At 45.7% G+C, this 16157-nt stretch overlaps 1 protein-coding gene across 2 annotated transcripts in view; it reads left to right on the plus strand.

Annotated features, from left to right (window-relative positions):
• Positions 1–16157, plus strand: part of ARHGAP32 (Rho GTPase activating protein 32) — a 45908-nt gene that overhangs the window by 15599 nt on the left and 14152 nt on the right. For both annotated transcript variants that reach the window (XM_030464694.1, XM_030464693.1), the window contains exons 2-4: positions 2157–2307; positions 13106–13208; positions 15649–15793. In XM_030464694.1, the coding sequence (XP_030320554.1) occupies positions 2202–2307; positions 13106–13208; positions 15649–15793 (354 nt within the window). In that variant the 5' untranslated portion in view covers positions 2157–2201. The remainder of the gene's footprint in view (positions 1–2156; positions 2308–13105; positions 13209–15648; positions 15794–16157) is intronic.

Raw genomic sequence — 16157 nt, forward strand, 5'->3', positions numbered from 1 at the left:
TGGCTTCAAGGCAGAAGAGATTTATTGTGTTTTTAAAAGTCTGGTCTCCTTTCAGGTTAGTGATTTAAACATGTGTCAGTACCAAGCAAAGCAGCTCCTTGGATCATGGGAGTGTCTCCATTGCACCTTTTTTGTTTTTCATGCCTGAGGTGACACCCAAAGGTCTCTTGGTGACCTGGTAACCTGCATGAGTAGGATTTATACAGCACTGGCATTGGGTGCATTTTTCTCCATCTTCAATCTGATGGATTAATTTTTCATTCAGTCAAGCAAGATACCTTCATGAAGAACTGGATACAGAGTCTGGGAAATGATTCAAATACAGACATACACAGGATTAGAAACTGCTTTATTTATCTGCTCATTTGACTGCTGTAAAAGCAAATCTCAGGTCTATCACCTCCAAAGCATTATCGCAGGAGCCCTGGGGTGCTCATTACACACAGCAGGATGAGGCTCTTATCTCCATTTATTCTTGAAAGGGGCTGAAAGGAAATGATAAATGAGCTGTTGCTTTACTCTCACGATGGATTCAACCAAAATCTGTCCACCTTTGTTTGGTATGTCAACACAATCTGTTCATTTATTGTGTGTAATTAAAAAAACCCATTAAACTGAAAAAATTCCTTTAATTAAAGCCCCCATGTCCCCAGTTCGTCATGCTCAACACTTCTGTGTTTATAGATGAGTTGTGTTTGATTGTTGAGAAGGGAGATGTGTAGTTTGTTGGAGACCTTAGGATTTCAAGGTATTCCTTAGGATGAATCCATAGGATTTCAAGGTATTCATTACTGCATCAGTCTCTTGTCTTGTCCCAGATTCCAAGGCTGCTCACTGAATTTCAGGCTGTGCATCTTACCAAGCATCAGTGACACTGAAGACACTCATTTTTGTCACCAGGGTCTTCCTTGCTCTCCTTTTTTTTGTGCAAAATAGCATTACTCTGCTGACTTTTGATGATAGTTTTTAAGGTTTTACTGCAGGTGAAGTACATGGTTGTGTTCCTTCTCTTGGATCTGGGATGGGAGCAAGGGGAGAGTGATTGCTGATGTGGCTCCCTGAGCCTTTACAACTTCCTGAGGCTGTAAAGGCTTCCTCACAAAGCACAGCCTTTTCTACCTAGTCATTTGTTTTTTTCAATAGAGCTCTTCTGTTGAAGTTAAACTGCTTTTAAATCATGTCTACAAAGGCACTTTTGTTGGGGAGGCCAGAGCCCTTTTGCTTTCACAGTGGGCCTCAGGAAGAAAGGTTGACATTCAAGGGCATTGTTCTGCTTCCCATACAAACCTGGGCCCAGCCTCCCCTCCCTTTGCTGCAGTTTATTTGTGTCCCCTCCATGCCCTGGGTTTGGGATGGTTTAACAGAGATTTCTGCAGCATAGCACAGAGCCCATTCCCCACCAGAAGGAAACAGAGCAGGAGGCTTGGAGGGGATGGCTCGTGAGCTCTCCACTCTTTGTAGGCTTCTTGTATTCTGCAGGGGATAAATGCGTCTCTTCCAATCAGTTGCCTTTGTTGTCAACTAAAAAAAAAACCCTAAAAAGCAAAGTAATACTTTTATCTTGTAAAGGCTGGAGAGGACTGAGGGAGCCCACACTGCCCTGGCATGGACTCTGCCTCCCAAGTCCATGGAAGTGGCAGATGTGCTGGAAGGGCAGTCTGCAGCACCCCAAGCCAAAAAGCCTCTAAGTTCAGATATTATTTAGTCAGTCGTTTGTTCTAGAGGTGCCTCAGGCTCCTGGAATGAGAGCAGTACCAAAGCATTTCTTTTGCTTGTAGATTATGGGCCCTGTTTATCAGTGCTCAGGAGACGATGGGGTTTGTTGGTTTAACATTTTCCTTTTCCAGAGGTTCTGCCCATCAGCCAGTACCTGGCAGTCCTTCAGCACACTCCCACCTGGAGCTGCTTTGCAGATAAATGTGTCTTTGTGTTAAATTCTTCCATTCCAGCTGTCTCCTGTTACTCCTTCGCTTGCCAAGAATTAGAACAAAAGCTGAGTCTCCCTTCGGTACGGGACCTCGGAAATCTGGTTCTGTAAACAATTGATATGAACGTTACTACAATTCATACCTGCTCTGTAGAAAGTGTTAAGCTTGACCTTGTTTAACTGAACCAAATCTAAAATGAACTGTGGGGTTTTTTTTGTGTGTGTGTAGTGTCAAAAAAAACACGGGAAGCTCATCACCTTCCTCCGTACATTCATGAAGTCGCGCCCAACGAAACAGAAACTGAAACAACGGGGGATCCTGAAGGAAAGGGTGTTTGGCTGTGACCTGGGAGAGCATCTTCTCAACTCTGGCCATGATGGTAAGGAACAACTCATTCTCCAGTTCTTCCTCTGCTGGTAATCTTACCTCAGGGTGACTGTGTCTAGTGAAGGGCTGGCTGATAGCAGCAGAGAAATGTGTAACAAAAATCAGTGGCTGAAAGGTGAATAAAAGGTGCTGATAAGAAAATTGTCTCTGTAACTCAGTACTTCTGCATGGTTCTGGCTCAGTTTGCAGTGCAAATCCTCCATCTGCTTTTTCCCTTGGTTTTACAAAGTTCACAGGAATGTACTGGGTAGTACATTTTGTCCCAGCTTACTTTCAGTTCATCCTGGTGAGTTTTCTGTAGCTCTTCTCAGTCCCTTTCATCTTCCCATCAGCAGTGCAAGCAGTTAGCAGAGAAGAGCCACCCATTCCTTGAAAAATTTACACAATTGTTACTCTTCTTCCTCAGGTGAGCTTCCATTTCACACGTTCTTTCCTCCCCTCTCACTGTGACATCTCAGGCTGTGAAGTTGGACCCAGCATCACTGGCTGGGTCAGCTTGTTGATGTGATTCATATTTCAGCTCTGGTTTGCAGACCACAGTTGTTATCCTGATGTCAGCCATGCAGGAGAAGTGGAGTGACATGTGGGGTGGGAAAGGAGTTTCTCTATTAAACATTTTTCCACTGGTTCTTCAGCCTCCTTGCTCATGTGAGTGCCTTTTGGAAAAGGGATGGTAAAGGGTGGGGAGTTGCATGCACTTTTTCCAGCTGATTCAGTTGGTAACAGCAATGTGCTCTCCCTGGCCTGGCTTGCAGGGTTTTACTACCAGCTGGTGAGTAATATGAGCTTGTTCTTATGGAACCAGAACTGTGGCTCATTGGCTTGTTAATTGGAACCAGTAGAGATCTTTTTTGCTGGGGCTTAAAAAGCGTCAGAGAGCCAAACTGGATGGTTTAGAGACAGAAACAGAGAATAACCCATATAAGAGCTGCACCATGAGTAGGTAATTTACATCACCAGGTAGCTATAGAGATGGTTTTATATTCATTCTGTGGGAGCAATCTTGGAGGGCAGGAGACATGCCAGCAGAGTGAGCTCAGGAATAGGAAAGAAAGAATTCTCTTTTCTCCCCAGCCCTCCTCCTGCCCATTTCAGTAAGACACAGATCAGGAAGAATTAAAGCTTTTCCCTGCCCTGTGTGTTGACTTCTTCCCCTGGCTTTAAGGGGTGAGCATTTTATTTAGCAACAAAAGACACATCCTGAGTTGAACTGTACTCTTCTAACTCCACTCACTGGAGGCTCCAGTTTGACAGACTGGGAGCTCTCTGCTTGGTCTGGACACTCCCCTCCCATCACTGTGCCTGAACTGTGCTAACAAAGCCTCATCTGCACAGGTTCCACTTGCTTTCACCTTTGATTTAATAACTCTTTCCTAACTCCCTGGAGTGAAGCAGATCCCATGTGAATGTTGCTAACAGGGGCACATCTCCATTTCATCCAGCAGGACTGTTTTTTTTTCTGTGTGATTCAGTTCCTCTGACCTGTATTCCAAGTGATGTAATCCCAGGATTGGTTTTGTGGAGACATTTCTGGGCTCCTGTGAACCAAGCTCTGTGCATGCACAGCATTTTAAGATTCCCACATTCCTTAATGTTAAAATTCCTCAGTCTTGGAGCCAGGTGCAGCACTGATCTGCTGAAAGGGGATGAGATGTCACGGGAGACCCCAAACTGAATTAAAGAGAGCAAAGATGCAGTCCTGCTCCTCCAGCAGAACATAAGCAAATGTTTTTACAGGAGCACAGAGTACTGGAGCTGAAGTCTGCATGGTACCTGCTGGTAGTGCTTTGGGATTACCACCATCAAACATCTTAGTTCAGAGAAGCAAAAAGAAACCAAATGCAGTCACAGGCCCCTCTAGGTTGATGCTGGTTTTGCTGGGTTGCTGCCCAGTTTCCAAAAAGATTTAGCAGGACTGAAGGAGAAAGTGACACTGTCCTCAGCATTTGAAATGAGAGGCAAAGCACCATGTGCTCCTCAGAAATGCAGCATTAAACCAAACTGGAGTTATGTTAAAAATTTTATTGGTTATCAGCTTTGGAAAGGTGACAAAGGCTCAATTTGCTGTGAAACAGTATGAGCAGTCCCAAACTTGTAGATAGGAAATGGTGAGAGAGGAGCAGCCCAAGAGGACAAAAGGAGGGACAAGGACTGAAATAAAATATGTCTAACATTTAATTCCTGAAGGCTGTATTGAGGCAGCTGGCTCAGATTGCTTCACTAGAGGAGTGTGTTTGTGTACACCCAGGAGGGAATGTACAAACAGAGGAAATATTTTACCTCCTGCACTGGGTCCTCATTCTGTGGACTCAGCAGGTCCTGGCTCTTGTGCTGCATCCACTCTGCCTCCTGCCAAAGCAGAATGAGACAAACAGGAGGAAAGTGACACAGGAATGTTGCCTGTCTTACTGGTGGGGGGCAAGATCCCAGGTGGTACCACCCTGCAGAGCTCCCTACACAGTCCCTGAGTCCTGAACCACCAAAGTGTTTGGCTTGGTTTACCTGAATGATTTTTTTGATGTGAGCAGAGTGCTCTCTGGCCAAAGGCTCTTCAGGCTGGCGTGCCAGAACCTGTGTCTGCTCAACTTCAGGGTGTAAAACGTCTGTTTGTGGAGTTCCTCCTGAGGGAAGGGTGTCTGGGTAAGGTAAAGTGAGTGGAACAAAGCTGGGGTTGCTGTTGCCTTCTCTGTTTTGATGCTTACGCAGTTTGTCATTTAGTGCATTGATATGTATGGATCAGAGAGGTAACACTGTGAGCAGGGAGAGGTGGGATCTGTACCAAGTGTACCCTGTGTGCCTGGTGATCCATGGCAGGGACTGCTGGCAGTGTCCTGGCTCTAGTTGGTTATTTTTAATTCCAAGTTGTAGTGTGCTGACACTTTGAGCTCTGGGAACGAGTCTGGGGACCTTTTATGGTAGGAGTTGTACCTGCCTGGTGTGAAGCAGTCCTTTCTCAAAGGCCCTGCTAGACAGAACCACAGGTGAGGGGAAGGAAGCATCATTGGTTCCTTGGCTGAGGATCTGAGTCATGGGCAGATCACAGGAGTCTTTTTCAAACTCATTGTGTTCTAAGCTGCTTTTGAAAAGGAGAATGAGGTGAGAGCCAGCGTGTCCCTGGTCAGCAGGCTGGGTTGTACAGAGGAGTGAGGCTTCCAGGGAGAGGAGCAGTGCTCCAGCCTTTTTGTCCCTCTTCTGTCACATGTCACTGCTGAATCATGGGCTGGGACCTGCAGGAGCAAAACCAGTTTTGAGGTGAGGGCTTTTTTGACTTCTCTGCTGGGTCTAAATCTAGCAAAGCTTGTGGTGATGCTCCCCTCAGCTATGTTGGTTTGCACAACCCTTCTCTGGTCAGCATTAGTCACCTGCCTCCAGAGGCCTCTCTCCATTTCATGTTGGGGTGTTACTCATTTGTTGGCTCCTTCTGGGTTTTGAATACTTCCCCTGGCAGCCAAACATCCTTTGGAAACAGCCCAGGCTCAGTGGGGAGTAGCAGTTTGTTAATCACCCCAAGAGATGTTCCCAGTTGGTTTGGTGCTGTTGGCACTGCCATGGCTCTTCTGGAGCTGCAGATTCAACCTAATCCCTGTCTGGTGAAGAGGCCTTTTTCCCTTTCTAGGTAGAGAGACTTTATTTCCCCCATATTTTTTTTCTTTTTAAAGAAAACCAAATAAACTTAAATTTAGCTCAACCACAGTTAGAAAGAATTGAGCTTGTAGAGGATGTGTGTGCTGGGTGTGGGAGCTGGCTACAGAGCAGTCTCTGTACCATGGCCTCAGAATATTTTTCCCTGCTGAAAATGTTGCTTGGCTCAGGACAGGGGGGATCATTTCTCTCTTGGGAATTAGCATGGAGCACAGGCTAACCCTGGGGAACCCCAAAATGCTGGTATCAGGTGTTCCTTTCATCAGGGAATCCATACAGCTCTGCTTCCAGAGGATTTTGGAGGCTAAGAGCATCCTGTATTCTTTGTGTCTGGATGCATTTGTTGCACTGATCATCGGCTTCTGCAGTTGGAAGTGATGAATTTAGAGTTGCACTCATTTTTAACAGACCAATTTCCTATAGGGGGGGATCTATACTCCTAGAAAACACCAATGATCTGTAACCAGCAGGAAGAGAAATTGCTTTTCTTGCTCAGAAATCAAATGCCTACCAAAGGCAGTGTTCACTAACTCATCTGATTCTTGCTCTCTGCCTTTCTTAATCTTCACAGTTCCTCAGATTTATTAGCAATTATTTCAGACAAGTTGGGTAGAATTAAAGAAAAAATAAAAATTAAAGCTGAGACTTTACAAAACTGTTCACACTATAGCCCTTGATCCTGTTATCCACCAGGCACTAGCAACAACTGTTTCCAAGGGATGGTTTTATTTTCTGGTTATTATGCTCTTCAGATAAGCTCCTTAACAGCATCTTGGGATTTCTGGTGGCATCAGAGCTTGTTTGGGGTCTGCTGGTGTTATCCTTCCCTTCAAGCCATCCCCTGGCTGCAGCTGGCTGATGTAGTTGCCTTTGATGCTGATTTATTGCAGATTTTTAGTATAAGGAGAAGACTGAAAAGAGAAACACAGGGAATGAGATCTCGGGCAGCATCTTGGCAGGGATCTGGAAAAATCTGGTTCCCCTTAGCTCAAGCCTGAGTTGGGTAATGTGTATGTCATGCCTTTGGTTCCTGGTATTAATGCAAGGAGTCCCTTTTACTTGCTCAGAATTTTCATTAGAACAAAGGTCTTTGGTTGGCTTTGGATCTGTGCCAGCTGTGGAGGAAGCCTTGATTGGAATTCAAGCCAGCTGAGTCTTACATATTTATCAACTTCCATTTTTCTTGATGTTTTAACTCCTAGAGGGTAAATTTAACCAGGTTCTACCCTCTCTCTCTTAGTGCTGGAGAATGAAATTGAACATGACAAAGAATGAAGTAAAGCACACTTTGTTGAAAAGTAGAAACATAAATATTCACAGAATTGTTGCTTTTGCCTCTTCCTTTCTTTAACACTATTTTTAACTGTAAACAGAGGCAGCCCCTGAAAGCCAAGAATTTCCAAGTTTGAAGGCTCACAGGGTCCCTGATAGGGAATTGCTTTGCTCCAAAATTTTCCTTTCAGACTCCTTGATATTTGCAGAGCTTCCAGCAGCAGCAGCAGCTCCTCCAGCTTTACCTGGGCAGTTGCAGTAGCATCGACCCCATGTAGTTCCCCAGGAATTCTTGGAATTGTTACGACTTGAATGCTGGCAGCCACATCAATCGAGTTGTTTAAGCAATAACTTCTTGTTCTTATACAAAGGTTCAGTGAAATTCTGCCTGGAAAACGTAAGGGGGGAGGGGAGGGTGTTGGATCAGGAGACTTGGATCAGAACAATGGAATTGGGCACGGTGGGTCCAATGGTCTGAGGAGAATGTTGGCTGTGGCTGAAGGTTTGTATGAGATGCATTTGGTCTGTGAATGAACCCTCAGGGGGGGTTGTACTTTGAGCAGGTATTTTCAGGGTATCCAAGCAGGCAAGTTTGAATGTGATCTACAGAGTTTCCAATGAAGCAGGTTCAGAGCTGGCATTCAGCTTTTTCTCTGTTTTTAAAGGAGCTCATGACTAGGACATAAATCTGAGTTTTGAAGGAGTGTTTGCAATCCTCCTACTAAGCCATTTCTAGTTCATTGTAGCCCTGTTTTCAGGAGGTTGGTGAGCTATTGAAACCTGTCAACCTCAGACATGCCAAAACTGGTTTTCTTTCAGTATTTTACAACTTAGAGTATTTTTTTTTCTCAAAGTCCATCTCCAAAGGAGTTGGGTAATCACTAACCTAAGCTGTAGTAAGGTGGAGCTTGGTGCTCCTGACTCAAACCCCATCTCTCACACACCTTTTGTGGCCTCAAGGAATTTGTTTCTATCTCCCCTTCCATCTCCAGGCTTGTAAAATCAAATTACCAGTCCATATCTGCCCCTGGGGTGCCACAAGGGGAGGTCTGTCGTATTTCTGAAGTGCTTGCAAGATGAAGAGTACAATATAAACATGAAACAGTATTTATTTAAGTGTTAGCACCCTGATAGATCCAGAGTAGCCTTGTGAGGTCTGTAGGAAATAAGTAATATTACCTGCATGTGTCCCCTAGGTTTATTTTGTTCCTTGGCTGGGTTTGCCTATTTTCACAAATCTAAACCTGTCAGCTCTTTTGAAAACCAAATGGTGCCAAATTCACTGGAGCAATTCCCTAAATCAGGACAAACCTGTGTATTTTAGGTGGCTAAAAGTTTCTTCTGATGCAGTATTATGTGTCTCTGCACACCCAAACCCCTGTAAGGTACAGGATGGGTCCCAGAGCCTGGACAAAAGAACAAGAGTTGACCCAGATGAGAGCTGAGCAGCATCCCCAGTCCTGCAGATGCTTTCTCTCCTACACAGACTTGTTGGACACAAGTTGATACTTTGAAAGGCCAAGAATTTTCATCTATTTGAGGCAAATTTCCAAACATAACAGGCACTGTTATTGCTTCACCATCTGCCCTCTGAATTGCTGGAACTCAAGATTATTGGGGATGGGTTTAGCATTACAAAGAGGAACATGGGGTCCCCGTGGAGAATTGGTTGTTTGGGGGAAGTGCTCACAGAAAGAGGGAGCTGAGCAGGCAATCCAGCTTTTACAGTTCAGAAAAGAGATGGGGTTTCTCTCCCTTTCTTTTTTACCCTGCCTGCAGCTGTGAGGAGATGAATTCTTTCTGCCCCAGTGACCCAGAGGACAGCAGGGAGTTGAAAATTAGTTTGCATTTCGAAACACTACAGCTGTAAAAGGGAACAAACAGGAGAAAAACTGTTGTAGTCTATACAGGAACTGCTTGTGCTCTCAGCCCTCCCTCCACTCCTAGTGAGGTGGATACTTTTTCACTTCTCACCTTACTGTAGTAAATATCATTGATCGAAGCAGAAGACACTAGCACACAGGCCAAGTACAAGTGTCTCAGTAGTATCTTTATTCCAGTAGTGGATATTTTGTATTAAAACCATAAACCCCAACCCCAGAGTATTAGGTGGACACATCCTGTGAGATGGATGTTCCCATCTTTTGGATCCAAGTGCAGCCAGGTACCACCTGCAGCCCTCACATGGCCGTACCCACAGGATGAGAACATTGCTGATCTCACAGGACTTGAGAAACCTGGTTATCCACCTTGCTAATCTGATGCAACACTGTGGGGTTTATGCTTCTCTGGTTTGAACTTTGCACTTTGTTTTGACACAGTTGCAGGGTGAGCTGCCATAAAAAAAAAAAAAGAAACCAGCCCAGCCTGAACAAGCAGAGTCTGATCCCACTGGGGCTCTGCGTGGTGTCAGCTCTTGGAACGGACTCGTGGTTTATGGCCCCCTCTGCCACTATTCCACTTCCCCAGGTGCAAAAGTCACACTTCAAAGGAAAATGCTGCATGGTACCAGCTTGTGATTGCAGGCTTGGCCTTTTCTCCTGGGCAGTATAAATAATTTTAGTGTGGGTCATCCCTGGGAATAGGGACCAGAGCATCTTGGAGGAAGTTTCCTATTCGGATGGTCTTGTGTTTCTGTTTTATTCCTGGTGATTCAAACATGAGGACATGGATTTAGGAGCAGGACCAATGTCTTTATAAGATAATTTTTTTTCTGAATCTGTAGGGAGTGGTAAGGTCTGTGTGCTCATAAAATGGCTCATACAGGTGGCTCACTGGTGGCAGAACAGATCCCATGCTGGTTTGCACCTTTTGTGCCATTTTTACTGTAAGGTGAAGGGATCCAGGTAAGAATTGCTGCATGTACTTGATAGCCACATTCTTATTTTTTTTTCAGGGCTCAGAGCAGCACTCAGGACAGTTTATTGCATTTTCCTTGCTCTGCTTGGTTTAGCAAACACTGCAGGTTTGCTGTGTGTCTTTGCTGTGTGTGGAATTCAGCTGAGCAGCAGCACTGGGGGTCCCTCAGCCCAGGGCTGGCTGGAGCAGCACACACCTTGCTGTGGAAACAGCACTGCTGGAGGGGAGCTGCTTGGGAAACCTCCTTCCCCAGGCTGAACAAGTACTTCTGATTCCAGAACTGCTAAGCTGCTAAGAAAATGTAAAAATAAACTAAAATAAAGCAAGCCTGAAACCCAGGGAGGGAACATTACAAAAAGATTAAAAAGGAAAAAATAAAAGCAAGATGATAGGAAAGGGAAATGTGCCTGATTTCAAGATGAATCAAAATGTCCTTCAGAATGAAAGCCATAAAACTCATGCTTCCTCTTAATGGCCAAGAATTAAGCAGTTAACGAGCCCTAGGAGATGCAATAAACCTTTCAAACCAGCTGAGAGATGCTCAGGAATAAATTTCCTTTGGCTGCTATGGTGCTGAAACATGCTGGGGTCTCCTTTGGCAACGTGTCCACGTTTCCAGCCTTTGGAGCTTTGTTTCCTGGAACTACCTGGTGTTTGGGTCAGTGGAGGGAGGGAGGGTGATTGATTTTGGAACTGGAGATGTGCCCAGTGCTGGGATTCTCCTGAAGAGGAGAATAAACCCATCAGTGTAAGGACACTCCTGTTCCTTGCCCAGGAACATGGAAAGGGCTGTGTGCTGGGCTTAATGCACCCGGATGCTGATTCTGGTCAGATTGTTGGGGCTGGAGGAATGCAGTGTGTGTCACCCCAGCCTTGTGCCCTCCTTGCACCTTTCCAGAAGTCAGAAACCAGGTGCTGAACTAGGTGGACCACTATGGCTGTTCATATAAACCACCCACATCATCAAGGCTGTTACTATAATTGCAGGAAGCTACAGTAATTAACAAACAGTAATAGAATTCTAGTCTAGATGCTACTGCATCTTATGAGCAGAAATCTCCATCAGTTCCCCTGCTGTGGTGCAGCTGACTTTCCAGTTCAATCCTGGCAACTGGTTTGGGATCTGGAAGCCAAAATCAGGACCTGAGGTCCTGAGAAGTTCAGCTCTGGAGCAGGGGAGGAATTCGTGCAATAGGAAGAGATAAATGTCACACCCTGATGTCAAAAGCCACTGCAGGTGAAGTCTTAGCATGCTTCACAATCACTAAATGAAGCCTTGGCTTGTGGTGTCATCCTGCCCTCTCATTCTGGTGTAGCAGACACTGTTCCCTCCAGAGGGGTGGATTTGCATAAATATGAATGCACAGTTAGCTGAAGGGCTTGGGGGATCCCAAGGGGAGAGGGAGGTTAAAGACCCCTGGAATTGTCAGGTGTCATCTTTGTTGAAAAATAAGTCACCAACCAGCAAAGGGCCTTCAAGTACAATTATAGCCCTGCTTGAATTTCAGTCCCTTTTCCCCCCATGCAGAGTTCCCCCAAATATCTGTGCTGCTGGGATGATATAATTAGCTTAAAGAACAGGTTGTCCTGGTAACCAGAGGAGGAAATGCATGGAACAGGCCTGCTGCAATTTTATCAGTTTGTATTAATTATTCTGACTCTGCCCAGCATCTCCCATGCCAAGTAAATACTTCAGGAGGTGTAGTACCACATCCCTCACCTTCCCCCTGCTCTCCTTGACCTGTTGCACGTTGTCACCACAGGTCACTGCTCAGCTGGCCAGGACCACCCTGCTGAGCCCAGCACCCTTGCTCAGGTCACTGCTGAGGTCCTTGGCCTCTCTCCTTTTGTGTAATGGGTGGGGATAGGGAGAGGGGGACACGTGTGGGCATCTCACATTGGTTCTCAGTGAAACCTGAGCCCAGGTTCCAGGGAACATTAAAAATGAGTCCTCTCCAGCTGTGTGTTTGCTGCAAGCTGGGAGAAGAGCAGAGAGGAGGCTGGGGAGGGGAAAGCACAGAGGAGTTCAGCTCTAAGTTCAGTGGCACTTGGGAGAACTGACTGGCAGATGGCATTTGTGCTTGATGTAAGGGGATTTGAAAGCCACATGACCTGTTCAGAGCCTGTGTCACAGGGCAAATTGATCAGATCTGGCATCTAATGCAAGAACAAAGCTGGATCATCAGAGGAGCTGTAGCCAAAAGGTGGCTCGTGGAGGAATCCACAAGGATCTGAGCTTTATCCATGAAGATTTGCTGATGCTCACAAGGGCTCAATCCTCATTTTCTTAGAGTGTTCAGGGCAGTTTTATCTTCCTTTTGTAAATCAAGTAATTTGCTCCTCAGGCTTACAGGGATGGACAGATAGCTCTGGCAGGGGATGCTGCATGAGGCTGCAAAGTCAGCTGGAAGGAATCGGTTGGTGAAGCAGCTTGAATATTAACTTGACACCTAATTATATCCTCTGGGCTTGTTTTTTCCATTCTGTCATGCTCTGGTCTGTCTGCAGATTCTGTGGATGTGGTGTGCTCTGTGGCTATCTAAACCCAGTCACGCTCTGGCAGATATTGCTGATGAAATTATCACTTGTAAAATCTCTCCTGGCCCTGGTGCAGAAAGCAGCATCTCCTCAGTGCTCATCTCTGCTTAAACAGAGTGGGATGGGTTCATCAGGCATAGATGTGAAAACAAAGAAACTCCTTGGCCAAAGAGTATTTACTCAATTTTATTACTCTTCTGAGATGGAATTTAACATAGCAGTTCTGATGGGAGTTGTGAATGGGACCTGCACTGTCACTGCTTGACCAAAATTGACTTTTTTTCAGCTTGATTAATTGCCTGTCATTTCTTTAAAGCAAAGAACACCCCTGATTGGTTTTCACTCCAACTCCTAAAGTTGATTTTCTTGCAGACTTTCTCCTCTGAGAAAGAGCTAAAGCAGCAGCCCAGCTGAGTTTAGTTTATGGCATTTGCCAAGCCCTTACTAACACCCTCAGCTAACCAAGCCCTGTTCTTCAGTCCCCCAGGTCCTCAAGAGCTGCACGGAGTTCATTGAGAAACATGGAATTGTGGATGGGATCTATCGTCTGTCTGGGATTGCTTCCAACATCCAGAAGTTACGGTGAGGATTTGAGGGAGGGAACCCTGGGTTTGCCCCCGTTTTGGAGCAGCACTGGGTTGTGGAGGGGACTTCCACAACAAGTTTTCCTTCAGGATAGAGTATGGGAAGGCTCTGGGAGTGAGTGTCTCTGTGCTGTCACATTTCATTCCCGTTTCCTGTTGCTCCCAGAGCCCTTCTGAGCAGCTGCTGTTTCTCCTTGCTGCTTTGAACTCCTGGCATATTAGCAATTAATTGGGAAGATGTAAAGAATATTTACATAATTCTTGGTGGGTGGCATTGCTGTGCAGGGAAGGGCTTGGTGTGTGTCCTCCGCAGTTAGGAGCTGCTCTCATCACAGTAAAAGGGTTTTATCCCTTTGGATTTGGTTTTCTTCCCATCATTTGGGATGCATTTTTGTGTGGTGAAGGGGCTGAGAGAAGCCAGTGGGCTGTGACTAATTCCAGTGTTGGTCCTAGGCCCATCACAGAGCAGCAGAGGGGTCTGTTCCACCTGCAGGATATCCTTTTTGTACCAGCTATTCCCCAGTTTGAGGGACAGCCCTGGTCTGGTACAGGTCCTGTCCAAACCCTTCTATGCATGGGCTTATTCTGGTTCAGCTTAATCCTGTTTCTCATCACAGAAAGTTCCATTTGAAAATCTGCTCCTGAGGCTTTGATATGCAGACTCCAAAGACTGGGATTGTAGCTGTTGCCCACAGCACTCTTGGCTGAATGACATGTTTGCCCTTGCTCCCATTACATCCCTTTAATTCCCCATTTTGACTTGTGCTGGACAAGCTTTCTAATCACTGCCCTAGTCCGTTTTCCCACTTTGTGTTGCCAGGACTATTTTCTCCTTCACTATTTTCCTTCACTATTTTCTAAAGATGCTTTGAAAATGGTTTTCTAAAGTTTTAATGCCATCATTCCCTGGTATAGTAGAGAGAATGAAGCCACATCCTATTTTTCAATTTCCTGAGATGTTCCAAAGACAAAAGGAAGGGAGTACGTGGCATAACTTGCAGACACTGTCCCTGTTGCTCATCTAAATCCCACAGATCTTCATGAGTGCTGGGCTGATGTAGGGCACACGTGTCCTTGCTGTAGTTTCCAGCTACATCAACAGATCATTAGGCTTATTTCAGAGCTAGGGCTGCAGTATCCTTTTAAATGAGTCACTGCTCTTAAGTTTCACATAAAATTGGAGCTCCCAGATTTAAAGGGCTTTTTTTGTTGGAGAGAAAGTCAGAGAATTTATTCCACATGGGAGATCTACTCCAGGACAGAGGTTGGCTCTGTGGCAGTGCAGTAGCTGCCTCTACTTGGCCGTTAGGCAAAACAGAGAGAGTGCTGAGTTGGCATCTTTATCCCTGGGCTCTTTGGTTTGTTTTTTTTTTGAGAGACTCTGAAGTTTTACTCTTCCTCTGAACAAAATCTTCCTTTGGGGTCAAAAGAAATAACACAGAAGTCTCGAAACAGTGCAGAGAGAAAAAAAGGCTGAAGGTAGTAGGGCTTCCCCTTTTTTTGCTCTGTATTCTGCTCTGCAGGGACAGGTCTCTGGTAGGGTGTGAGATTTATTCCTAAGGGAAACAAACTGAAATACCAGGAGAAGTGGAGTAGGGCAGAACATGGGCAGAGGATTTCAGCCAAGGCTGAGTGTGGGAGTTGGTGTCTGAGCTCCTTCTGAGCTCCCTCTTCTGCTGAGGAGCCAAGTGCAGGAAAAAAGAGGAAGAGGGAGCTGCAGCCAGAGCTGCCATCTCACTGCTCACCATGTCCTTCCCTGCAAATCCCTCCTGCTAATTTGAAACAGCACTTCTCCCTGCAGAGAGCCAGCCCTTGGCCTTCTGAGCTCAGCATTTATTTCATGGATGTTTGTGATTTGGGTTTTTCTCTCTCTGGAAACCAAAGGCATTTTCTTTAGGGATTTTCTTCACGTGGTTCCTGGCTCTTTGCACCCTGTAGCAGAGGAGTGCTCAGCTCACCAGCTTCTCCCCAAGGAATTTTTGGCACACAGCAGTCTCCATGTGCAGCAGCTGCCCATGGCACTGCCCTTTGCTTCATCACTTCAGTTTCCAGGCCTCTGACATGCAAAGGGACAGCAGCTTCCAGCCAGCCCTGCAGGCCAGGAGCTGCCCTCAGCACTTGAATATTCCCTTGGTCTCCAAGGGCTATGGAATACATTCTCTGGAGGCTTTGTGTAAGGCCCTGCTGCAGCACAAGGGATTGAAGGCTACCTGGCCATTGTAAAACCAGCTGAAAATGCTTTATTGGAGAAAAAGTTTCAGTTTGTAAAAATCCAGTTAGCAACACCACAACCCCAGGTTGTATGGCTCTGGTGACCAATTATTTATTTTTTCCTGCAAATCAGGAAACTTGCTTTTCTTGACTGTAATTTGTGCTGGCTTTTCTTTTCCTTCTTCCTTTTTGAACCCCTTTGCCCATTTTTCTGCTTCTTTTTCCAGCCACGAGTTTGACTCGGAGCAGATTCCTGACCTGACAAAGGATATTTACATCCAAGACATCCACTGCGTTGGCTCCCTCTGCAAACTGTACTTCCGTGAGCTCCCAAACCCTCTCCTGACCTACCAGCTCTATGAGAAGTTCTCAGTGAGTACAAGCAGTGCCTTCCCCTTCCACTTCAGGGTGACTTCGTGTACACAGGTTGAGCAGAGAAATCCTGAGCAACAAGCTGAACCTGGCTTCCCCACACTGGCTTTGTTACAACTTCTGCTTAAATTGGGTTTATAGAGACCAGCAGTGCTTATTTCCAACCAGCCAAACACCAGTCTGGTTTGTGCTACCTGCACACCAAATTCCCACTGCTGCTACCATCCTTCCATTCCAAAACTGCTGTGCAAAATTCCTCCAGGTTTGAGGTCCCTTTTGTGTTTCCCCTCTTGGTTATCTTTGTCCCCCATGGCACTGATGCTGCTTTTCCTCTCATTCTCAAGAGTTCCGCTCTCATTTTCCA

Source organism: Calypte anna, chromosome 24 (assembly GCF_003957555.1).
Source record: "Calypte anna isolate BGI_N300 chromosome 24, bCalAnn1_v1.p, whole genome shotgun sequence".
Taxonomy (NCBI): domain Eukaryota; kingdom Metazoa; phylum Chordata; class Aves; order Apodiformes; family Trochilidae; genus Calypte; species Calypte anna.